This window comes from Musa acuminata, chromosome BXJ3-3, assembly GCF_036884655.1.
Source record: "Musa acuminata AAA Group cultivar baxijiao chromosome BXJ3-3, Cavendish_Baxijiao_AAA, whole genome shotgun sequence".
Lineage (NCBI taxonomy): Eukaryota > Viridiplantae > Streptophyta > Magnoliopsida > Zingiberales > Musaceae > Musa > Musa acuminata.
In genome coordinates this window covers 10,568,206-10,594,554 of record NC_088351.1, presented here as the reverse complement: position 1 = coordinate 10,594,554, position 26,349 = coordinate 10,568,206, and the positions used below count along the sequence as shown (strand labels likewise).

General features: G+C 43.2%; 4 protein-coding genes across 11 annotated transcripts; 3 read left to right on the top strand and 1 right to left on the bottom strand.

Moving 5' to 3' along the window:
* Positions 1–561: 561 nt before the first annotated feature.
* Positions 562–1,392, bottom strand: LOC135633920 (B3 domain-containing transcription factor NGA1-like). Its single transcript, XM_065143925.1, has one exon. It carries the CDS (start codon positions 1,390–1,392, stop codon positions 562–564), a length of 831 nt encoding a protein of 276 aa, XP_064999997.1.
* A 2,424-nt stretch (positions 1,393–3,816) lies between these two features.
* Positions 3,817–7,528, top strand: LOC103973095 (mitochondrial import inner membrane translocase subunit Tim13). The gene is made up of 2 exons (XM_009387567.3): positions 3,817–4,026; positions 7,158–7,528. Exons 1-2 carry the CDS (start codon positions 3,907–3,909, stop codon positions 7,305–7,307), a joined length of 270 nt encoding a protein of 89 aa, XP_009385842.2. The 5' UTR covers positions 3,817–3,906; the 3' UTR covers positions 7,308–7,528.
* Positions 7,529–7,672: 144 nt separating this feature from the next.
* Positions 7,673–21,933, top strand: LOC135632336 (meiotic recombination protein SPO11-2-like). Of its 8 annotated transcripts, none has more exons than XM_065140819.1 (15): positions 7,673–7,911; positions 8,013–9,276; positions 9,361–9,604; positions 10,447–10,662; positions 12,353–12,477; positions 12,572–12,709; positions 12,784–12,872; positions 12,940–12,999; positions 13,073–13,201; positions 13,282–13,376; positions 16,624–16,686; positions 16,766–16,842; positions 16,921–17,048; positions 17,862–17,998; positions 18,092–20,142. In XM_065140819.1, exons 4-14 carry the CDS (start codon positions 10,586–10,588, stop codon positions 17,994–17,996), a joined length of 1,116 nt encoding a protein of 371 aa, XP_064996891.1. In that variant the 5' UTR covers positions 7,673–7,911; positions 8,013–9,276; positions 9,361–9,604; positions 10,447–10,585; the 3' UTR covers positions 17,997–17,998; positions 18,092–20,142. The 8 variants fall into 8 exon arrangements, 7 of the variants coding, with proteins under 7 accessions (XP_064996891.1, XP_064996892.1, XP_064996888.1 ...); XR_010494681.1 differs by lacking the exons at positions 7,673–7,911; positions 8,013–9,276; positions 9,361–9,604; positions 10,447–10,662 and adding exons at positions 11,517–11,905; positions 11,994–12,077; positions 21,003–21,198; positions 21,434–21,933 and having other exon boundaries at positions 12,348–12,477; positions 18,092–18,172; XM_065140814.1 differs by lacking the exons at positions 7,673–7,911; positions 8,013–9,276; positions 9,361–9,604; positions 10,447–10,662 and adding exons at positions 11,517–11,905; positions 11,994–12,077 and having other exon boundaries at positions 12,348–12,477; positions 18,092–20,138.
* Positions 21,934–23,323: 1,390 nt separating this feature from the next.
* On the top strand, positions 23,324–26,349 carry LOC103973099 (trihelix transcription factor DF1). Its single transcript, XM_009387572.3, has 2 exons — positions 23,324–24,262; positions 24,595–26,349. The coding sequence occupies exons 1-2, from the start codon at positions 23,646–23,648 to the stop codon at positions 26,174–26,176; spliced, it is 2,199 nt and encodes a 732-aa protein (XP_009385847.2). The 5' UTR covers positions 23,324–23,645; the 3' UTR covers positions 26,177–26,349.

Here is a 26,349-nt window from a genome sequence, read left to right as displayed (position 1 = left end):
GTATATATATCCATTATCTTTACAATCCACATCTAACATAGTAAAAAGAAATCAATATATTTGACCATGCATGTTGGTGCATAAATAATGCAACATGTTTATAACAATTAAAGCTTCCCAATGGATCCAAATTTTCACAAGGCCTGAGGATTTCTCTATGAGAGATCTAACCTGGCATGCCACTGATAGTACTCCTTGGGCAATGGTCTGTAAGGCAATCAGGCTGCAAGAAACCTGCCAAGAACAAGAAAACAGACCGCAGAATCACACAAGAATTAAGGTTTAGGGAGGAAGAATTATAGAGGAAGGTGGTAAGTTGGAGAGTGAAGCAGAAGATGCATCATCATGTACAATTGAATCAAAAAGTTTCAGATGAACAAATCAAATACAGAAATGACATCCCTCCCTTCTTCTCTCTCTCATCTAACACATCACGAGGTCTTCAATTTAGTAGCCATGTTTCAGGAAATCAAAAGACTGGCCAAATACTGAGGCTTATTTCTACTGAGGAAGATGTGATGGTGGCAGATGAGAAGTAGAAAGGATATGATCAGGGTCTGTTCATCTTCTTCCTTCTTCCCTGTCACTGCACCCGAAGTGGGAGTGCATGGAGGTCTGCCTCCTCTCTGTGGAGATGTCGGTGGACTCATCACTTTCAGTCCTCCACTGACAAGGAGGCAGCAATGGAGAGTTCTTTCTGTCCTCCGTCTCTGGGCACTCTAGGTTTACTCCGAACAGCCTGATCCGCTTTGGCTCAGCAGCGGCGAGGACCACCGGCACCGAGTCCAAAACCGCGGGCATGGACCCCATGTCGGCTCTACCTGCGGCAGCTTGCACTCCAACATGCTGCGGGGGCACCACCGATCCGTAGTAGAAGTGCGGCAGCCAGCTCCCGCGCAGGGGCGGCGCCGTGGAAGCTATGAGGACGCCCTGATGCCCTACTGGCCGAGGGCGGTGCCTGCGGCGCTGCAGGTCAATGAAGAGGCGTCGACGCTGGCCGGCCTCTCCGGAGCGAGCGCGGAAGAACGACACGGTGTCGCCGGCATCGAGCTGCTTCTCCTTGACGAAGCGGCACCACCCCTTGGTTATGACGTAGCTCTGGCTGCTGCTCCAGTAGGAGTAGCGGAAGCACCATTGCTTGCCGGCGCCGTCCTCGAAGAACAGCACGAGGCCCTTGTCCGCAAAAGCCGGCTCCAAGGGGAAGAACCTCTCCGCGTGCTGCTTCGGGATCACAAGGCGGTTCAGCTTGCCGACGTCGCTGGGCGTTACCACCTTGTCAAACATGTGCTCACGGTCCAGAAGTCGGGCCGGCGCTCGTCGTACAAGCTCCGCCACCGATGGGATCCACAAGAAAGAGGAAGAAGAGGGAGTCTCTACGCCAAATCCTTCCATTAGCTAGCTGACCTTCCTTGAAAGAACCACAAAACTAGCTAGGCCTGATCTCCTATATGCTGAGCCTTCTCTTTCCTTTTGTTTCCTTATATGATAGGGCTGACTCCAAAAAAGATAGATCAGCGGAGGCTCAGAGATGAATCTGTGTGCTACTGACCCCTAGAGAGAGAGAGAGAGAGAGAGAGAGAGGCTTCCTCGATCTGCCTAACATGCTACCCTAGCAGCCTGCCTAAAGAAGGTGGGTGAATTTAGCAGCATCAGCCTGGTCAAGATGGAAAGAGGCTGAGGAAAAAGAAAGAAGAGGAAAACGGTGAGAAAAGAAGAAGGCCAAGAGCATCTGAGATGATAAGAAAGAGAGAGAGGGAGAGAGAAGAAAAGGGGACCATGAACAACCCTGCATAGTCTCATCATCCGAGGGCATACTCATCACCATATGCAGGTCTCTTTGGATGGTGACAGCATCAGCTCGGGGTTCATCCGGCAAAGCAAGACAAATGGGGAGGCCACGCAAAACTAGTTTAAGTAGCAGGACATGACCATATGGTCTTGTTTATATGGTGTCTACAAGGATGTCTTATCTACCATCACATGTAAACTCAGAGGACGCTCAGCAGAGAGAACAGCAGAGTCTGATCAGCAGATGATAAGATAGATCAGAGAGAGAGAGATTAGTTATGGTGGCAGGAATAGATCCGGAGCAGGCAGGAATAGATACGGAGCAGCAGCAGTGGTCTCTTGTAGCTTTGCTGTGGTTTTTCGGGGGTGCCTTTTGACTTTTTGGGCGCATGGGGTTTGGTACTGTGACCCTCTATCCAAGATAAGAAGTGGAGTGGAGAAGAACACGCAATAATAGGACATGCAATTCTTTCAAGCATTCATTATGTAATCGAAAGAAAAGAGAAAAAGAAATCATGTACGTAATGATGTCATAAGTTGATGCTTATCAACTTGTATAATAATTCTAATATACTTTCTTAGATTATTCAAAGAGTAAAAAATAAAAATAAAAAGCGCAAATGAAAAAATAATGGAAGAAATGTGATAGACCACAAATCTTAATTGCAGATATTACGAATATTTATCGTTTCTTTCTCCATCGTTTAAGGCTTCTCCACAGTTGCAGCACTAAACCTCTCATTTAATGTCCATTCCTTTTTCCCCAACCCCAACTTCTTCTTGAAACTTCACTTGGAAGATGCTGCTCAAACTTCTGCATGTCGAGTTCTTGGTGTAATCCACCTGTCCATACAATCTGTACAATGATAAATAATCCACATGTCCCCATTAGACAAACACCTCTTTGTTATCTCAGTCTCCCCAGCTGATAGGCATGTCCAAGACAAAGCTCATAATTTGTCCCTTCCATCTCATACACCTCCTCGTTTCTGCCATGAAAGAGAAAGATCATTGGAGTGCCAAGACTTGTGAACCCTATGAACCAGGTGGGGGATGGCCTTGAAGCTTGAAGAGAGAGAGAGAGAGAGAGAGAGAGAGAGACCGTGCCTACCCTCTCTCACTTGTCTTGATCTCTGTCATCACTTATCTTTGGACGATATTAGACCTTGGACCACTGTAGTCCCCCTCCCTTGGCTTGTTCCAGTTTGCTGCACCGCTCGTTTCTTCCCTTCTTACACATTAGAACGACAGAAACCAAGCCATGTTAAGCTTCACAACCTACAGTGACTGCTCTCGGAGGCAATTCAATGCAAGGGCTCAGACAAGAAGGCGTTGTGATCTTTACCGATGTGAAAGGCGTAGAAACGTACTACTGTTGGCTGTTCATCAGTGAATGAGAGACCTGAACTACTTTTGTACGAGTTGGAGTAATCATTAGGGTAATGAGTAAAGAATGTGTATAAGATAGCCTGTCACTGTATTGCACTTTGGATTTCCATATCATATATTTCTGTCTTGTTTTCTTTCCTCAACTAATACTTTTGACTCAAGCACTGCGATGTGTATGAGTTCTTGATCTTATCTTTTGAAGATAAGTATAGCTTAGGTCAAATCTTAATGCATCGTGACGAGTCATTTGATTCCATCGATACCAAATCGATGGATTAATTAACATATTAACTTCGTTTGACAAAAATTATTTATTCAAAATATTTAATCTAAAATTAATAATAATATATTTATCAAACTCTTATAAATCAATATTAGTCTTATCTACTTTCTATATTATTCCTTTTTATTTTCGGTTTCAAAATATTATGAGACATATACTCAAAAGTTTTCCTCGTGAATTATAATAAGATATTGGGCTTCTATTTTAAGCCGATATGGGACTTGAGCTGATGAGTTGGGCCTACATGTTGGGTCTATATGGGCCGTCTCACCCTATGGCTCGTAGTCTCATGAGATAGCCGTATACGTATTCCGCAAGAATACGTACCGTAAAGTGCCGACGATGCGGTCTTTATTTGGGGGGTTAGGGTTTCCATTTCGATTGCTCTACTCCTCTTACCCTCCTCTGCTTCGGCCATTACCAGGTGGAGGAAGGATTGTATAGGAATGGATCCTTTTGGGTCCTCCGCACCGTCGAGCGGGGCGTCGTCGGGTCCGTCTGCTGAGGCCATGATGGAGCAGATCAAGACCCAGCTTGCTCAGGCCTACGCCAAGGAGTTCCTCGAGGTCCCTATTCTTTGTCTCCTGCTTTTCTTGAATGTTTGGATGCATCGTTTCTTGTGAAATTGTTATGTGAACTATTAATCGGTAGAAATTACTGTACCAAAAATCTTGTTGGACGATGATTTTTGTGGAGGGGTTGAGTTTATGATGTATTTGGTGGGATCAGCAAAGAATCATGAAAGTGACTTTAGTTTGCTTATAAACAATTGCATACATGAGGGAAAAAATAGCATTCTGGAATTGAAGTGGGGTGCCTTCTCCAGTGTCTGGAGTTAACTGTTCTGTTCTGTAGTGGCTGTGAAAGTGTTGATATCACATTTTTGTGTGATCTATGTGAAAGTGTTGATATCGCATTTTTGTGTGATCTGATTGTTAGTGTTTCTTGACTCTTGTAATAATCTTTGATATTAATATGTTTCAATCCGATCTCAGCAGGATTTTTAGAAAGTTATTTAGATGTCAAGTGCTGGAATAGTTGACCTCTTGAATATAATGCACATATATTGTTAATTTGAGTCAATCAGGAGATAGACACATTGTTTTTCTTTAAGCACCAAAAATTATTAGGAATTGAGGATGATTCTGCTCCTTGGGGTTGCAGAAAAGCAAATGGATATACAACTAAACAATGTGTTCAAATTTTTTATCGTAAATCATTTAATCCAATGGAATCAAATTTAGTTTGGTACTGGTAGTGTCAAGACATTCCTTGGACTATAATCATCCGATGGACCAAGATTTAACTTGGAGATACATGATTCCAAAGGGATTACTGAAAGAATATAGTTAATTAACAGTTCCTCAATTGCTTGATAATGACTCAAAACAAATTTTGCTGCATACAGATTGATGTCACATATGCCTTCTGTGTCTAAGGTCTCAATATTACTTGAATGCCCAAGAAAGCTCAAGAATGAATTAGAAATAATGGCATTATTTGTTAAGAGGGATGCCTATGTTCAGAAAAACAAGGCTTTATGCCTCTTTCGTTCAGGGCCAGACAAAACTTTTATTTTTTTGTTTCTAGATTGAATTAAACTATGTGAAAACGTGCAAGATAATTTTTTTGCAAAGTTGACATGCTTTGACATGAACTTGATGTAGAGCACTTTCAGAGGTCAGTATGCATTTTTACTATATTGCGAAGTTTCTATACATCCTTTGGTCATTTTATTGCAAAGTTGCCACATGTTCTTCAACTACTATGTTTTGATATTGTCAATTGTCATATGTCGTTTGAATTAAACAGGCAATAATTCTGTATTTTTAAGCTGTGACATTTTAATAACAATGTTTTAGAAAGTTGCACAGGAACACATAATAAAAGAAATTTATTTAAAATATAAAACAACTTGTGTGCGGCATGAATCGTCCACTAGCATAAGAACAATTTGAGAACCCCAACACATTTTTTGACAATCATAATTAACAAAGGGTTGGCATAAGTCACATTTGCTGGTAATGAAAGCAATACAAACAGAATAGGGAACAGTTGACAGATTAATTACCTTGCTTTTGTGATGCAAATGACAGAACCTGCTTGATGTTTCTGGAATCAAGGTTCAAAAGATTATGACAGATTCATGAGTGATACAGAATTTGGAGGGTTGGTTTTAGTGGATCAGCAGATGAGAATTAGTGACAATTTATGATAATGGGTAAGGTTGCCTCAGTCTGCTGGATTGATTAGGAGTTATTGGGCTTGGTTAAGAATGTGCCTGAATCAATCAATTTCCTTCGGAGGTTACTAAAATCGATTATAACTACATAGCATCTATTAATTAGCCCAGGATCAAACATATTGACTGAGATCAACTGAATTAGTCAGAATTGCTTGGATTGGATATGCTGATCCCAAATGAAGTTGTTTGTTGCAACATATTTAAAGAATTTCGGTCTGATTTTCCAAAGAATGGTTTAGTTGCCCAATTGTGGTGCAGGTTAAAGAACCATCACCAGAATTCACTATAAATCCCTAGAAACAATTAGGTAGAGCTTCAAATTTGTTAGATCCAGCTTGCAAGAATTAAGTTGCATCTTCTTCCTCGAACCAATAACTATTATATTTTGTTAAGGTTTTCGTCTTCTTCTTGGGCATTGCAAATTTGCAAGTTTCTTGCTTATTGATTTCATGACTTAAGTACTGATTGCTATCATTTCAAATTTTATTTGCTGCGAAATTCTGTACTGGTAATGTCTTATATATAAGTGAGCAGAAAATAGCAGTCAGGTTGTAGATATGTAATATCGGATGTTGAAGGTGTGGAATGAAACTGCTGAATTTTTTTGTCACTCTGCTGAATTTATCATGATTTGATACAGAAATATTATGTTTTGTAAGACACTGTTTAACTTGTTGTTAACCGCATTATGGTGGCTACTACAAGTAGCATCATCTGATAGGTCCTGTTGAAGTAATTTATCCACTTCCGGAGTTCAGAGTTTTAATTATGATTTTCAGGTATTTTAATGGAACTAGGAGAAATGAATTAAGAATTAGCTGACTGGTTTGCTAATTAATTAGCAATGGCACTTCGTTGAACCTCTCTGCTAAACACATTGGCCTTGTCTTTTTTTAGATATGCACACCTCTCTCTTTAAAAAAAAGGGAGAAAATGTCATCCTGTCCCATGTATTTTTTGTTCATAAATGAAGTCATATTCTGCACACGTCTTGGCATCTTTTCATCTCTGTACGCTGAACACATGCTTGTTGGCAGATCTAAGCTACTGTCTTCAGTGCAATAATTAAAACCACCTCACAGGATAGGTGGAAATGTGGTTGACCAGTTGATGGAACTTTGGATTTTTTTTCGTTGCTGTTGCATGTTTATGACTCAATTGGTGGCCTTCTTGATTTATGTCTGTGGTATATTTTTACTGATGTAAACTCCATCTTGACTTTCAGGAACTTCCTCAATTTAGAGAATTGTGCCATATGCAGTGTCATATTAATGGAAAATGAAATAGATGACAGTGGCAATGGTTTAAAATTTTCGTTCATGGTTCTCCATTCTTTTTGCACTTATTCATGTGATAGGGTCAATGTTTGATACCTATGTTATGGTCATTGTTACTGATGGTAATTGGTTACCTTCTTGCTGCTTACATGTGCCACTCTTTTCGGTTATGCAGACTGTGGGAAGCAAGTGTTTTGCAAAGTGCATAACAAAACCGGGTACGAGCATAAGCGGGAGTGAAAGCAGTTGCATCTCTAGGTGCATCGATCGATACATTGAAGCTACTGGAATAATAAGCCGATCTCTGTTCAGCTCCCCCCACTAGTTTCCGGGACTCGAGCTCTGAGTTGCTAGAAGAGATGATGAAAATGATGAAGAGATGCCTTGATAATTAAAAACAGATTTTATCTACTTTGATATGCCAGTTTGGACTATAATTCTTGAACATTTCTTGCATTAGATTCAGCCAATGACATATCCAAAAGAATGTATTCTTCAACATTCTTTTTCAGGAGCTGAAATCGCATCGAATAGTGCCTTTTCTTATCTGGATGGGAATTTTATTCTGTGAAATGGATATCTTCGTTGTGACGTAAACTGATAGTGAACCTGTTATTGTTGGTCCTGGGTGGAAAAAATGGGCCCCATCTTTAACTACTTGTTCACTCTGATTATGGGAAGCGGATGGATACCGGAGAGTGCTGTTAACGACCGCGTGGGACCGACATGGGTTTCTCTCCGGTCATGAGGTGGGTACATTTGATTGGTAAGGCATCGAAGCGACGTGGAATAAAGCCACGAATCGCCATCGCGGAATCCACCGTTCTCTTTTGGATCGGCTCGTTCCCACGCAAAACAGTCTTTCTTTTTGGGGCTTCACAGAGAGACCGAGGAGATCCGAACCAATCGCTCTCACCTTCTTTCCTTGGGTAAGATAGTCTTCACAACGCCGAATCACTTCCGATTAATTTTCGTTTGCGTTCGTGGCAGTCCATGGAGTTTAACGTTTTGATGGTAATAATTCTTGCAGCAATCTGTTCTTCTTCCTCTTTTCTTGATCGGTTTAGGGAAAACGTTTGATCAAAATTTCTTTCTCATCGTCTGGGGGCGAATTGAGCTACATTGTCTGTTCTTAGATGCTTAGTAGCAGTAATTGTCAGTGTTGTGATAGATCTGTCGAAACAAAGATTGATAGTCGGTGACACGTTGGAACAATTAGGTTTTGAGAGGATATCTGCACGTCCATGGCGCCACGGTCTGTGTTTGCCTCATTTTAATCGCTCTCTTGGTTTTGCCTCAAATTGTGTGCCCAATTGATGGCTTTTGTCTGTGAAAGCATATCATTTAACGTGAATTCCCTCGCGTCGATTGAGACCGAGCTCCCTTTCAGCTACTACAGTCTTCCCGACTGTCACCCGCAGGGTGGGATCAAGAAGAGCGCCAAGAATTTGGTAGAGTTTCTCATGGGAGATCTTCCATGTCAACGTCGATGAATCCTTTTTACTTGTGCACCACAAACCCATTAAATGAGGACAAGGTGAAGCTCCTGAAGCAGAGAACACCCGATCTCTATCAGGTCAACATGATACTCGACAATTTGCCTGTGAGGAGGTTCACCAAACGGAATGGCATCACCATCCAGTGGACTGTGCGAAGAGACCTGAGAAGATATGAGGGGTTGGACAAAAAGGCCCAAACTCAGCTGAAAGAGGAGCTGTCTGGATGGAAACTTGTCGTGAATGACGTCTTCGGGTAGCCAACTTGCTCGAAGCTGCTCTGCGTCATGGTTGGAGATGGCATACAGATTGCAACCATGGTAGTTGTAACAATTGTGTTTGCTGCTCTTGGATTGATCTCTCCTGCTACAAGAGGCATGCTCTTGACAGGAATGATCGTTCTATATCTTTTCCTGGGATGCTGCTGGGTATGTTGGAGTAAGGCTATGGAGGACAATAGAAGGTGGTTCACAGGGATCGAGATCTCTTTCCTGGTCGATTGTGTTTCTCTTCCCAGGGATTGTAGTCATCGTTCCTCAGCATTATGAACTTCTTGTAGCTGGGGAAGAAAAGCACACGAGCAGAGCCTTTGTGGTTCTGCATCTTGGTTCCTCTAACCCTTTGGGTTATTGCTTGGGCACTCAAGCGGAACATATATAGTATCATGTTCTAATAAATCAGAGCTCAATAGAAATTCCTGCCAGAACCCTTCATGGCTCCTTGTCCTTGCTGCCAGAACTCTACCATTTGGGACCCTCTTTATTGAGCTCTTCTTTATCCTTTCCAGTGTTTGGCTTGGTAGGTTATACAGTGTTTTTAGATTCCTCTTGATTGTTATTCCATTGTTGGTAATTGTCCTAACTTATATGCATCTCTGTGTAGAGGACTGGCGGTGGCGGTGGCGGTGGAAATCTTTCTTTTCTTCTGAATCAGCTGCCCTTTATCTATTCCTCTACTTCATGAACTACTTGGATTTTAAGTTCGGAGCTTGAGTGGGCTTATATCCTTTACCTTGGCTATTTACTGATCATGACTCTTGCAATCATGTTATCTACCGGTGCCATTGGCTTTTTGATGTCTTTTTATTTTGTTCACTACCTTTTCTCGTCGGTCAAGATTGATTAAGGTTTGTCCTCTAAGCTGCAGTGATCTGTATCTTTAGGGATGTAAGTAATAAGTTCAGAGAACCTCGATTCAGGTTTGAGGTGTTCATAATTAAGGCCAAGCACCTCAACATTTTGTCTTCAAGGAAGCATTCTAGATCTTGTTGAATGCACTTGAATACTAGCTTTCTTGTACCTCTATGCTTTTTTTGATCCCACATTAGGAAACATTTTTTTTTTCAATGTTGTCTACTCTTGAAGCTTCTGTTGTAAAGATAATTCAGTATTTCATATGTTCCCTATCTCTTAGTTGAATTTTCTTTATTCATTTACAGCATGAAGATATTTATTTTACTTGTTTGTACATCATTTGTATTTAGTTTTCATATCTCATGCATATCTCTTCTGGATTTTGGTGAATTACAATTAGTAATTTATCGTCCCGATGAATTTAAGGTATATGTTGTTGAGTGGGACAATATTTTTGGTGAAAGGTACATCTATCAAAAATATTTAAATTTCTTGACATTGTAAACTCTGCCAAGATAAATGCAATTAGTTCTGCTGAAGAATCATATCAGTTCAACTGTTCAATGCTATAGCTACATCTTTACTAGTCTATTGTTTGGAGTAACGTAGTTGAGCTAACACTCTGGTTTGCTGACCTGACAACCGTGTGAAGTCAAAAGCATGTATCAGAGTCATCTCAATACTCAATAATTAATGGATTAATAGAATAAAGAAGGCCATCATGTGGTGGATGATCATTCAATTAGCTTTCTTGGTTGTAATTCTTTTAATGCTTTATGATTAATGTGTCGGACGGTGGTCACGTAGCTAATCCTACAAAATATTGTAATTGCAGGGAGGAGCAGCACTCATGACTCTTTTTGAATTCCTATTTCTCAGTACGTAGGACACAGATCGCCATTCTGGATTCGAGACTGACTTGAGATTTCTCTCCAGTTTCCACCATCCATTGTCGGCACAAGTGCAAGAAGAACATGGCTGCTAGTGGTTTGACATCCGCGGAGCACCGTCTCTGGACCATCTCTTCTTCCGAGTGTACAGGCAACAACAGGTACTCTTTCTTTCACTTAATACGGTCCTAAGGGGGGTGTCAAAGGAAGCTTCTCCTGCTTTGGTTTGGCTTGCTCTTTTTTGCCCTCGTACACTTTGCATTTTCATATTTTCCATTGATACAAGCTCATGAAACATATGCAATAGATTTGCGATGTTTATACTCAGTTGTTATGACATTCTCTAGTGTTCACTTTGGCCCATGGCAATACTACCCGAGATTCTCAATTTGTGAGAACGGACGGCAGAGACAGCACATGGTGTCTCACAACCACCTTCACCTGTGATCTCTCTACTCCTCTCCTATTTATTCGTCCCTCATATCAACTTCGTTACACTACCCATACCAATCCTCCGTTCTTCTTCTTCCACATTCCCTGACTCACCCACCTCCAACTGCATCATGGGCTTTCCTTCTGTTTGCTACTGCGTCATCCTCCCCAAGCCTCTACTGCTCGTTGTCCAGCTCGTCGACCTCGTCGTCTCCTTCACCATCTCCTGCCTTGGGCTGTGCCCACCGCAAGAAGACTCCGCTTATCCTTCGCCGGCGACTGCAGTCCACCCTTCTGTGATCAAGAGGAGCCTCCCCATCGTTGAATTCTCGACCCCGAGGAGGAGTCCGGTGCCGCTCGAAGGAGACGAAGCCGTTTGCGCGGTTTGCTTGGGGACGCTGGAGGAAGGAGATGAGGTGAGGGAGCTCGGAAACTGTTGTCATGCATTCCATCGCCTGTGCATAGATAAGTGGGTCGACATGGGTCGGGTCACCTGTCCCCTGTGCAGAACTCAGCTGCTGCCGAGGGGAAGGGCAGAGAAACAGCAGTTGGTAATGGCAGTCGAGTTTATGTGAAGATCTTCTTAGAATTCAAATGGTACAGAATGTGTAGAAGCCTGGATTATATCTTTGGAGTCTTTATTGGAGCTAACAATTAAGCTTAATGAAAATAATGTGCTGATTATTAAGTAATATCTATCAAATTGTAACGTTCTTTATAATGACAAAATGGATCCTGGTAATGCCTAAATCGGGTTCGGGTTCGGGTTCTATTATTCGGGTTGGAGGATGGAAGATCCGGATCCGTGTGGATTCGAGCGAGTGGGTGTTTGCCTCCCCGAGCCACTATAAAATCGGCATCTGTTCGGATACTACCACCGTTCGCGTGGAAATGGAGCCGGATCTCCTCAAATCATCGCTTTTCCACGCCGATCAGCGGCTCTGCTCCGCCGAAATCCTTCCTCCTTCGCAGGTTTGCAGATCACGATCTTCTCTCCTCCTCGGCTTCTTCATCGTTATATGCTTTGTTGGCTCGAAGTTTCTCTTGCAATGGTCTCCAGGTGCGGGCAAGAATCGAAGTCGCCGTCCTCAATTTCCTTAAGAACCTCACTGCTTCCAACCCCGCCATATCCGATCTCCCCTTGGTCTGTCTCTCTCCTCTCTGTTTCTCTCCTTGTAGTGGCTTTGCTTCTAATCTGTGCTACAAATGGGTTGGTAAGGCGAGTTGCCTTTTGGGCTCTTCGTGCCTATAATTGGACGATCGGTTAGAAATAGTTGTACTGGAATCGTGGACATTAACTCTCTTCCTGATTTGTTTCGATTTTACGCTTCATAACATGATTTAGGGTTTCCATGGTGTTTGCCGATGTAGTCATCTTATTGCCATTTCTGATAGCACCATTTTGATGTGGTAGATCAGTAGGAAGTACGATAACAGTGGGTTACGTCATGGGCTTTTGAGTGATGTTTCTTCGGTCTTTCTCTCTCACTCTGTCTGCACAAGGTCTCTCATGAGAGCAAATGATGCGAAGGCGTTTGTTAGAGGTGAGAAATCTGAAGCCAGGACATGTTCCTCGTTTGCTATGTTCGCATCTTGCAAGTTCATGTTGTTCTTATGTTTGTTGGGTTGCTATTGTAGTGTGGATGGTTATGGCAATGTGCTTTCGGATTCTTGTCCAAGGGAAGCTTGCTACCCAGAGGGAGCTTTTCTATAAGCTGCTTTGTGACGCACCTGAATATTTCAGGTCACAGCGTCAGGTCAACAGAACAGTACAAGGTCATTTTTCCCTTTCTACTCAAAATAGTGTCGTTTATGTCTTATTGCTTAAGTTTGCTGTATATCCATTGCAGATGTTGTGGCATTGCTCCGTTGCACTCGGCATAGTCTAGGCATCATGGCATCCAGCAGAGGTGCAGTTATTGGACGCATGGTGTTAGAGGTGCACTCTCCTAACTTATGTTAAGGTTGTATTTTGCAGATGTGACATGTAGGATTCATGTTTGTAGATATTACTGCCATGGGAGTCAACCTACAGAACAACCAAAGATTTTGAAAACATATCAACTGTAATGTTATTTCCCCTTTCTTAGAATTACATTAGATGTTTGATGGTTGATTTAAAGTGTTACTTGATCTTAGGAGCCTGGTGAACAGATTGTTGATTGTTCCATGATTGGACATGCTGGCTATGCTGTAACTGGGGACCTTTGTACGTTGAGCAAACTTGTTCTACATTCTGATGCTCGATATATCATTATAATAGAGAAGGTACATTCAGGTCTCCCGTGATTTACTTATGTTGACAATTTCTTTTCAGTCTGATTAATTTATTTTTATAATTCGAGTAGGATGCTATATTTCAGCGGTTGGCAGAAGATCACTTCTTCAATCAAATACCATGCATATTAATCACTTCCAAAGGATATCCTGATATTGCCACAAGGTAGAAGCAAGTGTTATTCTAGTACATCAGTTTGTTCTTTCTTATATATGGGGACACCTACATGGGAAATGTTGAGGTTGAAAATAGTGTGTAGGATCAGGTACAAAAGGTCTTGCTAAGGACAGAAATGTGGAAATGCATTTTTGGAACATCACATAATCATAACTTTTCATTTGGCTGGTGTTGTTGTGCAAGCCTTTCTGTGCTATTTGGTTGAGCTCATACAAGTGTGTGGATGCTTGAGTGCGGAGGGCGTCTTGCATTCTGGTAGAGAGTACCAATAGATAGCTATCTCTGTTTCACATGCCCATGTATATTGTATATCAAAGATGAAAGCCTTTTATGGAATATTGTATATCAAGAACAGATGCATGGAATCTTGGATATAAATGTTTTAGAAGACAGTTGAGAAAGCCTTTTATGAGGTGAAAGTTATTATCAAAGTTTAGGAACAAATTTATGTCATTTATCAGATATTAGATAAACCTGGTTTGGGATTATTGATTTGGTGAAAAACCGATAGTTTCTTTCTTTCTTTTAAAGGATTATTGATTCAGAGCCATATTGATCAAAGAGAATTACGAATTTAGTGAATAGAAGAAACAAGTATATGCATGTGTTTTCTTTTTTGCTGTTTAGAGCCATATTGTTAATTTGGTTGCTTCTTGATTTTAGTGTGATGATTCATAGACATGGAAAGACAAATGCTTTGTATCTATATATGTAGTGAAAACTACATTTTTGAATGTTACCACACAAGGTTCGTCGTACCGTACCGTACTAGCGTTTCGACCCGGGCTTGGTACGATATGGTACCGGTGTATCGGGCGGTACATCAGGGCGTACCGAGCGGTACACCCTGGTGTACCAAACAAATTTATACTTTTCATACTGTAGCAGTGCTACAGTATAATACTGTAGTACTGTAGCGGTACCGGGCGGTCCGCGTATCGGTAACCTGTCGGACCGGTACGTACTGCTCGGTACGCGGTACGCTTCAGTATGACAGACCTTGTTATCACATGCTATTACATGCTCTAGCAATTTTGTCTAGCTTTTGCCCCGTCATGAACCTTTCATCATAGCTTGGTCGGTTTCACTTCTTAATTTTTTTTATGATTGGATCATGATATGGGTCATGGAGATAACCTCACCAATTCTAAGGTAAGATGGGTTATAGTGGCCTTCCCATACCCCACACCTTTAGGAGCCCATAAACTAGCTGTTCCTTTTTATGATTTCTTGATAAAATACCATCAATTTATTTAAACTATATTTATGATGTAACATCCCGATTTAGTCCCACATTTGAAGTTGGCTAAGACTAAGATTAATTTGGTCTAATGGACATTCTACTATTAATCTACATTTAAATATTTTGGACCTGTGGTTCAGGCTTAGCAAAGTTAACAAGCTAGTTATCATGTCAGGTCGGATCGTAACAATTGGCATAAGAGTTGATCCAATATAGGCCATGGTAAGAGACTCGAGTAGGAAATGACTACCTATGAACAGGGCTTAAGAGCACATTGATGTCGAACCAGCATTGGACTATGTCTTATATGCATTATACTAACGTCTTATTCTGAGTTATGTTGAGCCTTGACGAAGACATCAGTCCCTCAAATTGGAGATTTGTAACACCCGATTTAGTCCCACATCGGAAGCAGGGGTTTAAATAGGTGCTCAGGCACTCACCTAGGTGCTCGGGCGAGGCAAGGTGAGGCCCAAGTGCCTCAAGCCTCAACCAGGCGGCACACACCTGGGCGCTTGCCTGAACCCAGGCACTAGGTGCCTTGGGCAAGCATCCGATTAAAACAAATCAATCGAACCGGACTATTAAGTTTGATTGGTTGAACAGTAATTTAGGTGGTTCGATTGAACCAGCTAAATTATATAATGTTACTAAATCTATGCATGCAAAACCCACCCCCGGTGTGACCTTAAACCACAAACCCTACTTCATGCGTAGCTACTGCCTTCGTCGTCATCGCTTCCTCTACCGCTACATTCACCGTCAATGCACAAGATCAATGCTTCCTATGTCGCTAACGGACGAGCCTGAAGGTCTAGCTTTCATCTGTAGTTCCCTCCACCTTTGCTGCTTTCGTGTGCAGCTCCTTCCATTGTCGAGGGAGAGGACCGCAGCTTCCACTACTACTGACCGATACATCTAAAGCTTCCTCCGCCCACGATGTCACCATCCACAACTTCCACCATCGTTGCTATCATCGTTTGAAGCTTTCTTCATCCCTATTGTTGTCGTTCGTAGCTTCCTTCGTCGTCACTGCAGTTACCATCCGCAACTTCCTTCGTCGCTACCAAGTACCACCGTCATCTGAAAGTTCTTGTTGCCCTCTCCTTCCCTACTTTCCCCCATCAATGACTCTTTTCTCTCCTCTAACTATTGTTAACTGTAGATTGTTAAATATTATTATCATATAATAATCCCTATTTAAATTTACATTGGTAATCTCTATATTAATTATTTTTTATATTTTTATATGTTAATATTTCAGAGCACCTCGCTTTGCTTGAGCGGGCACCTAGTGCCTCAGGCATTTTCGGACCTTAGTGCCATTTGGCGCCTAAGTTTTTTAAATCATTGATCGGAAGTGGACGAAAACTAAGATTGAGTTATAAGGGTTCGATGGGTGTATTACTATTAACTTTTGTTAAGCATTTTGGACCAATGGTTTAGTCTCAATGAAGTTAACAGGTTAGTTATCCTATCAGGCCACATTATGACATACTGTTTCTAATTAATAATTAGTCCTTGTGACCACTTAGTCTATTGTATTATGCACATATTAAATTAGCTATTATTTTTTCTTTCTTTTTTACCCTTTCTTGTCTCGTACAGTTGAATTTTTGCTAGATCAGTGTTACAAACAGGAAGTTTAACCCATGTTTAACAGTGGTGGACACACTATATACAAGTTACAAAACAAGTCTGCCTAAGCCATCCTGACTATTGCTGACCTTGGGAGCAGAAGCTTTTAATCATCTCTGGAAAACAGAGAGGGACATCATAAGAGTGAAAGCAGCCTTATAGAAGTTCCTGTTAGATACTTTTATTTGTACCTTGCTAGTTGACCTTCTTTATACTGGAACTAAATGCAAAATCAAGGTCCATGCAGAATGTCAGACATTTTGTTTCTAGTGTCTTGTAAGTCTTTTGTTGCCATCACAATGTTGACACTAATAATCTGGTTGATTCTTTATGACTAATTTTATCTCTAAACAGGTTTTTACTGCATCGGATAAGCCAGACTTTTCCAGACATGACGATCTTGGCTTTAATGGATTGGTGGATCCTTCTAAGTCCTCTTATTATGTCATTCTTTAGATTATTTACTCATGTGTACTTAATTGCAAAGTTTTTGCAGGAACCCATCTGGATTGGCAATACTATGTACCTACAAGTTTGGAAGCATAACTACTGGTTTAGAGTCATACAGATATGGTACTTCTTTTAACAACTCATGCTGGAGAGTATGCAGACATTAGTTAATAAAATGTGTCTATCTGATTACAATTACAGCTTGCAATGTTAAATGGCTTGGACTGCGAGCAGATGATCTGCAGATTATACCTCAACAAGTGATGATGCAGTTGAAGCCACATGAGATAAAAACAGCTAAAAGCCTAATGTCTTCCAAGTTGTTGCAGGTATGCAAGATTAATTTGCCAGTTTTATGAAATTTGGTCATGTTCTGTATAATAATTTGTATTAGATGGCCATATGCAATGTAAAAATGCCTAAATACAGAAAAATGATTCATAACTTGGAGACGGGAGGTAAAAGAAATGCATTGTTCATGGTTAATTTTGCCATGCATAAACAAATTGGCGAAAAACTGAAGTAGATAGATCAAAAACTTTAAACCCCAAAAGACATTTGGCTATGGATCAACATTATAGATTAGCCTTAAATTTTTTGACTTCGTCAATTGGGGAGCTATTTTACTGAAATACCTCTGACATTTACCTATCCACTGGAAATCTCCTTGATAGCAGATATTATTTACTTTTGCAAGTACATCATGTGATTATTTATGAATCGCATAGTACCAACTTGATAAGATTATCTCAAAGAGCTATTCAAGTCATACGGCAAAATTTTCATATAATCTCAACATGTAACATGAAGGATATTATCTCCAGAGAGATATTTTGGTAGTTAAAGAGTGTGGGCAGTCAACAGCGTAGGAGTCCGGTTTAGTGAATTTTAGTTGAGATAGTATTGAGCTCCATCCTTGATTCTCAGCTCTTAGGATTGTGGAAACTATTTTTTTTCCATTGATATTAGACTATTGAGGTTTTATGCTGCTACTTCAACTACTTTCCATAAACATGCTCTCGTGTATTGCCTCCAGAAAAAGAGGATAATAGCCAATTGATCTAGTAAGAAATAAGGTTTACTAGCTACCAAATTTTTATAGTGTTGTGGGAAAGATTGACATAAGTATTTTACATTTGCAGGAGAGGTACCAGGCTGAGTTGTCATTGATGGTTGAGAGGGGCCATCGTGCAGAAATTGAAGCTCTGTACTGTCATGGATTTGATTTCTTGGGAAAATATATAGCAAAGAAGATTGTACAGGCTGATTACATTTAATGGTACCTTCTTTTTCAACTAAAGTCTCCTTGTAGATCTTCATGCTACTTCTTGAGCAATCTTTTCACCTTTGATTGGCATCTGACTGAATGCAGTGATACTACTCCACGAAGTAAGACAGAGAAGAGCAGCAAGGTTCATTGGAGAGGCAAATGTAAGCCACATTGGACCTTAATGTAAGTGCGACTCTACAACTCAGCAGTCTCATAACTTTCACAGATCTAATGCTTCTGAGTAGGTGCTTTTTACCCGGTCTCTCATACTGTTTTCTCATTCTAAGCAAAATAACGTTCTCTTACTTGCAGCATGATTTTGTTGTCAGGAAGTCATCTGCATGAGTTCTTGTTATTAGCATTTCTTCATCCTAAATAAATTATCTATTATCTGTCATAATATCATATTTATCCTTTTTTTTTTGTTGTGCTTATCATATTTATCCTTGAATATAGTTGTGGAATATAATCAATCAACAGTAAGCTTGCACAACATTAAGAATCCTTGGTCTGCCACATGCCACACTTTTAGGGGTGCCGATTGAGCCCAAGAATCTGAAAACATGGCTAGTATGGATGTCATCAAATTTACTGTTATTTGGATCCAGTAAACTATCGGGTTAGAGCATAAATCGGATGATGTGTAAATCCGATATCTGTCTGAAATGATACCTAACCCAAAACTTTCTTACTGGGATCCATCCCCATTTGGATCCTATAATTCTTCATGTCCGATCCGGATTCTAGATGAACCCAATCAGCAACACACATAAAACTATAAGTTGCTAGGCTTATGAATATGAAGTCAAGTATAAGATTGTAGTCTATGACATATGTTTCTTTATTAGAAGTCATGAACCAGCCTTTTAAGAGTTTGCCTCAGGAGTGAAGATTGGTTGATTGGTGAAAAGTCTAGTCATAAGTAGTTGAGAGAGAAAAAGCCATGCCATAAGATGCGTGATTGAAGCTATAAGAACGGCATCGTAAGTGATTAGCGACTGAATCCATTTTTGGTCGGTAGAGTTGGGTCCAAATCTTCTTTGAGAAGAAACAAGAAAAAGAAATCCTGAAAGCTACGAACAAAGTTCTATATAGGGACAGAAACTTTGCACCCGTTAATCAGAAGTCTTTTTTTTTTTTAATTCAATTTATCGGTAGACTGTTAAGCCACACATGCTGGTCCTACACTGCCAGATGGATGATTATGAGATCATCCGATATCACTTCACACTAAGACGTCCATTTTCTCATAATCAAATATTTGTCATCGAAGGCCGGTCTGCGTATGGGAGGTGGCAGGAAACCAGCCATATGCCTCCCCCGCCAACAGCACGATATGCTGTCCCGGTCATCGTCCCACATGAATGTGCTGATGGGCCACGCAATGAATGCTACGGCAAGGAGAATTGATAGTGGCAACGACGCAAGGGCCGAGCCGAGACCTCTCCAGTCCTTCACCCCATCCCCAGAAGATAACTCCAAGAAAAGGATCAAGTATGCATGTATCTGGACAATAGCTAGAGAAGGGAGCAGGTGCAGCAGCCGCTGCAGCAGTAGTTTTTGGCTCTTAATGGAGAAATCAATGCGGCTGTTGGCCATGGCGCGTCGTACGGCTCGCCATTGGGTGTTGACAGCAACGGGTCGACCGCGGACGGTCCTGGTGACTGTCGTCTTGCGCGTTGCCCATCGGTCCACCCGTCGCTGTGTCGTCTGCATGTCAACCCTAGCGATGGTCGTCATCATCATCATCATAACATACTGGTGCAATCCTCCCTCCATGCGACCCATGGGAAACACATTAGAGGACATGTGGGGGTTGGAAGAAAACGCAGCAGCCCCATGTTGTGTTGTATTCCTTACCTGTCGTGTTCCTCGTTTTCTTCCTGACATTCAGTGTCACTGGCCTGTTTCGGATCCTCTCCACTGCTACAATTAACTCAGACCTCACACAATAATCGTTGCTGTTGGCCCCATTAGCTTTTAAGTAATGCACATGAATCAACCTCCAAGTCTCTGTTGCTGAAGAAGGTTTTATCTGCCAAAGAAAAGAGATCTCATAGACATTAGATCGCCAACTGTTCCTTTTCTTTTGGTGGATTTTATGTAGCTACCGCATGGATAGTCAACCTTATGATCATCTTGGCAGAGCTTTTCTGCTTTGTCATCCATGTTGCACAACCCTGTTATTAAGAGAAACAAATTTTAGAGCAGAAGCTGAACGTTCCAACCGGTGTCCTGCTTTTCTGTTGTTGACTAGCCGGAAGACTTGTTGCAAGCCCTTCATCAAGGTTAATGTGGAAGCAGGACTAGTATCCTATTCAAGTTACATGCATCGACTGAACATTCTTGATAAGACCATTACACCTTAAACCCTGTTATCTTTCTTTATTAGAGGTAAATCTTTTTCACCGATTGAAAAAGACTTGGGTACAAATACGATTATAGATCAACTTTGTCTTGCATTATTCAAGAAGTTAAGTGAAAAATATCAGGTCTCTATTTTGTGTCTTGTATAATTTTCCTATAAACAGAAGTGATCACTGGCCTACAATATATACCAAAAACAACAGAACTCGTCCATCGTGGATGTGTGATTAGTCTCTGAATTAAATTCTATTAACGTTCTAATATACTGTTAAGTAATATAAACCTTTTTGTTTTTTGGAAAAAAAATTAAAATGACAGATTGGATAATAACTAATAATGTTGGATGTCGGGAAATTATTTGGACTGCCAGATCTGAAGGATATCCTTTTGATGAGAATCATAAGACCTGTTTTGTTTCAAGTGACAAATGCTGCAATCCTCTGCAATTTTGGTCCCAAGAAACTGGTCTTTTTTTTATCTTACTTTGGCTCATAGAAGGTCAGTGTTGACGAGACTCCGGCACGGAATATTCGACCGTATGTGCTTCGTTAGCATGCATCAGATCATTAACAACAACAATATTTTCTTTCTCTCTCTCTCTCTAAAATGATCAACTCGAGGATAAATGATAACATTGCCTCGACAGGAACGCAGTTTCAGCGAAGAGATTACTGCGCAGGCTCGTGCGCGCACACGCGCGGACGCGGAGGGAGACGAGCGCCAATTGCTGCAAAAGGAAGTAACGCCACAGCCGACAGTTACGGTGGTGGGCGAGGAGATGCTCGTGGTTGGGATCTAACCACATTCGAGATCAGACGACAGGAGCACGCAGGGCTTGACAGGTGTGTCCCCATTCCTTTTCTGTGCCCGTCCTCCTCATGTGCGAGTCAGAGAGAGAGGACGAGATGGGGGGCCATCGTTGGCTTCTTCTCCCCATCTCCCTCTCCCCCACCGTCATTGCAACCCTCACTCTCTCTCTCTCTCTCTCTCTCGATGGGGGGCCATCGTTGGCTTCTTCTCCCCACCTCCCTCTCTCTCACCGTCATTGCAACCCTCTCTCTCTCTCTCTCCTTGTAGGTTTTGTTCTTTTGTTTTGCTGGCCCGTGACGTGCCCATGGATGGACAGAGGGATGGAGGGAGTGCAAGACATAGACACGAACTCTTGCTGCTGTCGCAGCTGGGGCCTTGTCGTGCATGAGATTCTTGCACACCAACATGCTTTGGTTTCTGCAAATACGATTTAATTGCCTGGCATATGCAGTAATCTTGATCGCCACCTGATGATAGATTTGCAAGTGTTTGCCAACACTTCCCCACCTGTAATGTTTGAAGAACTGCAACTCAGAGTTCAAAGAAAATTGAAGAGTTGAAGCACATAGTTCTTGGTAGCCTATCTTCACTGGCCAAGTGGGAATTTGCACGTTTAGAGGGCAAAATTAGTAGTACCTCCCGTCCTCTCTGCCTGTGCCTTGTGCAGTACATAGGAGACGAGCAAACTCCAAGGACTGTACCTGCAGATTAATTAGCTCGATAGTCATGTCTCTTGTTTGCTTCTGTATTACTCCTATGGCTTAGGAAGTTTGCTACCAAGACACCTGCAAGGACTGCATGTATTAATACTTAAGGTTATCGAAAAGGGTATCCCTACAAGACAAATGACCTAGAAATACGTGGCATCACTGTCCAAGGAACAAATGCAACACCAAGTTGCAGTTTGATGGTGTCATATCCCTTGGTTAACTTAGACGTTGCGAAGCCCTAGACAGATACCCCACCAAGCTTGTTCTTCCGCGGGCTACTCTACTCGATGAATCCGTGCACGTGCACGGCATGCATGCAAAATGCTTCTGACACAAAAGACATGATTTGATTAGGGGCTGTGCCTGACTCAACATGCCAAAAAGATATGATGCTTTCCTTGGATTCCTTCAGGCGATGTTCTTGTGTAGAGGCTTCATCAGTGTTGTGTTTGTTGAATCAAAAAAGTTGCCTCCTTTTTCTATTTGATATGTTTAATCTCCAACATGCAAAACCTAAATGATGCATGGTCTTTAGTGGAGGATAAGAGATACGTGGCTTTAGCTCAAGAAGGTCCTTCCTGATGTGATAAGTATGTTTTGTTCCTTGTGCGAAGAATATCAAATTATCGATCATCACGTTAAATATCAAATTGCTCCTCGAAAACAATTTCTTTCTTCCAAAAAATATCTCAATTATTTTTCACCTACATCTCACATCATATCATTTTCTTCCCCCATCACTCCTTTCAGCGTGTAGGTAGAATATTCTATTTTCTCCTGTTTCCGCAGTCCTCACCGCTTCATCGTGGCCCGCATGGCTTGCTAACGCGTGGCTCATCCCCCTGCGCCACGGCTTCTTAATATATCCGGTCATCATTTGGTCTCCCCAATTCTCGTCTTTTCGTAGGCTCCTCCGTCTACCGTATGTATCATCGACAACCAATAGCCACGCAGGTCATCATCCCCCCCCCGTGTATTATACCCGGTCCCATTTGTTTCCGTGACTTGTCCTCCCACCGATCCATTCCCGAAATGTTTCTTCTAACATCGACGGGGACGAGCTCGAAAGACTTAAAATTCCAGTTATATTGTGATCAAACTCTGGTACATGAATTCTGTCTGTCGAATAGGGAAATAGATCACGATTGACGTAACAAGTTAGTCTTGCTTGTGTTGGCCACCCATCGATACCGCCTTTGATCTGACATCCAGCTTTCTCTTTATTATTATCCACATGTGATGATGACGATATGTTCCCATGCACATACTGTACATCTCCATTCCATGCAAGTAGCACATGTCTTCTCCATCTACATGACAAAAATGAAGGTATATATATATATATATATATACACGTGGATGCCCCGGAAAGCAAAGCACATAATTCACGGCAGTGTCCTTTCGCACGTGTATGGCGCGTGTGGGATTCATGCCGCCTGGAACGAGATGCTCATCCTTTTTCTCCTAGCTGGCGTCACCCCCCGTACCATTTGTTTAACCTTCCCATCTGTGACCTTCTCGGTCTCGTAGACTCGGCAGCGGAATTAAAAGAGAGGTAGAGAAGGGGAAGCGGATCTTGAAGGTTTCCTTCCGCTACTATCGCAGCGACAAAAGGAGAAGCGTTCAATAGAGAGAGGTAGAGAAGGGGGAGCGGATCTTGAAGGTCTCCTTCCACTTCTATCGCAGCGACAAAAGGAGAAGCGTTCCCTATTGACTCACAGAAGCAAAGCAAGACTTGGAGACAGAGGACCGACAAGAAGAGAGAGAAGATGCAGTCGGGATATGGAGGAGTGTCTGAGATCCAACAATTCATGGTGGATAGCTGCGGCTCTTCCCTCTTCTCCATGTCTACGGCGAACCCAAACCCTGCAGCAGCAGCAGCTGGGGCGGCCGCGGCCACCCCCACCAACATCCACTCCGCGGCCCTTCACCCCCTCAAGTACCATCCCCTCCCTCAACCTCACCACCCGCAACCCCTGCCGCCGCCGCCGCTGCCTCCCCACTTCTCCCACTTCCACTCCATCCCCATCACCCAGCAGCTCTTCCATCAGACCACCCACCCGTTCCAGCTCTTCCACCCTCAGCAACACTATCTTGAACCCAGAAGGTTCATTCCGCAGCACCACCTCGGCCTCGACCAGGAGTCGGCTCCCGAGACCTCCCCCTCGCCAACACGAATCATCCCCGGTAGCAGCGGCGGCGGAGGGCCGTCGTTCTTGTCGGCCTCCATGAGCTTTAAGCTGGCGGTGAACGAGAGCAGCGGTGGCGGCAGCCCACAGGGGATGAATGATGATGACGGCATTTTGCAAGGAGATGATGCGTCGGAGAGTCGCCTCCACCACTGGCAGAGAGAAGATGATGAGTCTGCCATCAAAGAGCTGTCATGGTAATCATTGGCATGCACCTAGAATCTGCAACGAGATCTGAAGTAGATTTTTGTCAAGTATTCCCACTAATCCATGCAATCTTAGCTTCGATTTTGTTTCATGTGTGTCTGCAACAAGATCCGAATTAGATTTTTGTCTAGTCTTCCCACTAATGCATGCAATCTATCTTCAAATATGTTTCATGTGCTAATGCTCATGAGTCTTGATCTTTCCAGAAGAGAAGACTGAAAGAGCAACTAAAAAGTCTTCATCATATCATTTGGATTCGATTGTCTTTACAGTTCTTTGATGTTCTGCTGCTCTAACTCGACTCGTGTTTGAACCACTGCAGGAGGCCACTGGATATAGACTACATCAGCAGGAACAACAAGAGATGCAAGGACGAGGAGCCCGCCGCCTCAAATGGCCGCTACACCAAGAAGAGCAAAGAGGTAGCCGGATCCGATCATGTGCAAGTCGCCGGCGGCGGTGGCAGCAGCAACTACAAGATCTTCAGCGAACTCGAAGCTATCTGCAAGCCCGGAGGCAGCAGCACGAACCGCGATGGTGGTACCAATAGGACTGGCTCAGGCTCTGCTCTCACCGGCGATGAGACCCCTCTCTTGCATGTCACCCCAACGGCTCCCCTGGGACTGCCTGCGGCCGATCGCGTCGGCGGATCGGAGACGTCGGCAGGAGAAGAGGCAACGGCCCAGGAGTTCTCTAAGGGAAACGGGAGGCGGAGGAGGAAGCGGTGGCAGCGACAGCTGAGCTCGGTGGCCACCTTCTTCGAGAGCCTCGTGAAGCAGCTCATGGACCACCAGGAGGGCCTCCACGGGAAGTTCTTGGAGGTGATGGAGAGGAGAGAGAAGGAGAGGACCAGCCGCGAGGACGCGCGGAGGAAGCAGGAGGCGGCGAAGTCCAGCCGTGAGGCTGCAGCGAGAGCGCAAGAGCGGGCTCTCGCCTCCTCCCGCGAGGCCGCGATCATCTCCTTCATCGAGAAGATCACCGGTGAGAGCCTGAATCTCCCTTCCAAGCCCCAATTCCCATCTCTCACACCCGACGCCGACGACGCCAACAAGGAGGACAACACCACCGACACCGACAACCGCCAAATTGAGCCGTGCTCCGTCACCTTCAACAATGGCGATCCAGATAGCAACAAGGTGTTTCCGAGTACACGTCGATGGCCGAAACCGGAGGTCCAGGCACTGATCCGCGTCCGAAGCGGGCTCGAGTCGAGGTTCCAGGAGCCGGGGCTGAAGGGGCCACTGTGGGAGGAAGTTAGCGCGGCGATGGCGACGATGGGCTACCACCGGAGCGCCAAGCGGTGCAAGGAGAAGTGGGAGAACATCAACAAGTACTTCCGGAAGACGAAAGAAAGAGGGAAGAAGCGGCCGCAGCACTCCAAGACCTGCCCTTACTTCCACCAGCTGGACCAACTCTACTCCAAGTCTCACAACCACACGCCTAATCCTTCCACCTCTTCCCCTAATGCAGATGTAGCCACCGCCAATGCTTCTCGAGGCAGTGATGACCGACGGAAAGACAACTCCGATCTACTCGACGCGATCATGGCACCTAACGATGGCCACAGCTTCAAGTTCTCTGATATGGCCACTTTAGGATTCGATTTCAGCAGCAAAGGCGACGAGAGCGATCAGGCTACTGCTGCGAAGGGCTCTCTCGTGTCTCATCCGGAGCACGATGATGGAGAAGATGAAGATGACGACGACCAGGGTGGGGGTGGCGGTGGCGGTGGGGAACAGTACGAAGAAGAAGAAGAAGAAGAAGAAGAAGAAGAAGAAGAAGAAGAAGGGGGAGAAGGCCAAGGCCAAGGCCAAGAAAACCTCTGCAGACCAAGGCTTCCGCTCGATCAAGAGGAGGACGAGCTGCATGATTCCAGCGTCTTCTTCCAACGCCTCCGATCCTAAAGTTGCAGACACGTAATGCGCTCTCCTCCTCCTCCTCTCTCCTCCACATCCTCCCCCTGAGCTCACATCCAATCAGGCCGTATAGATTAGTTCTAGTAGCTGAATCCAATAAACCATGCTTGTATATTCGACCTATCAAGCAGAAATTATAGGTGTACTGTATCATTTCCTTC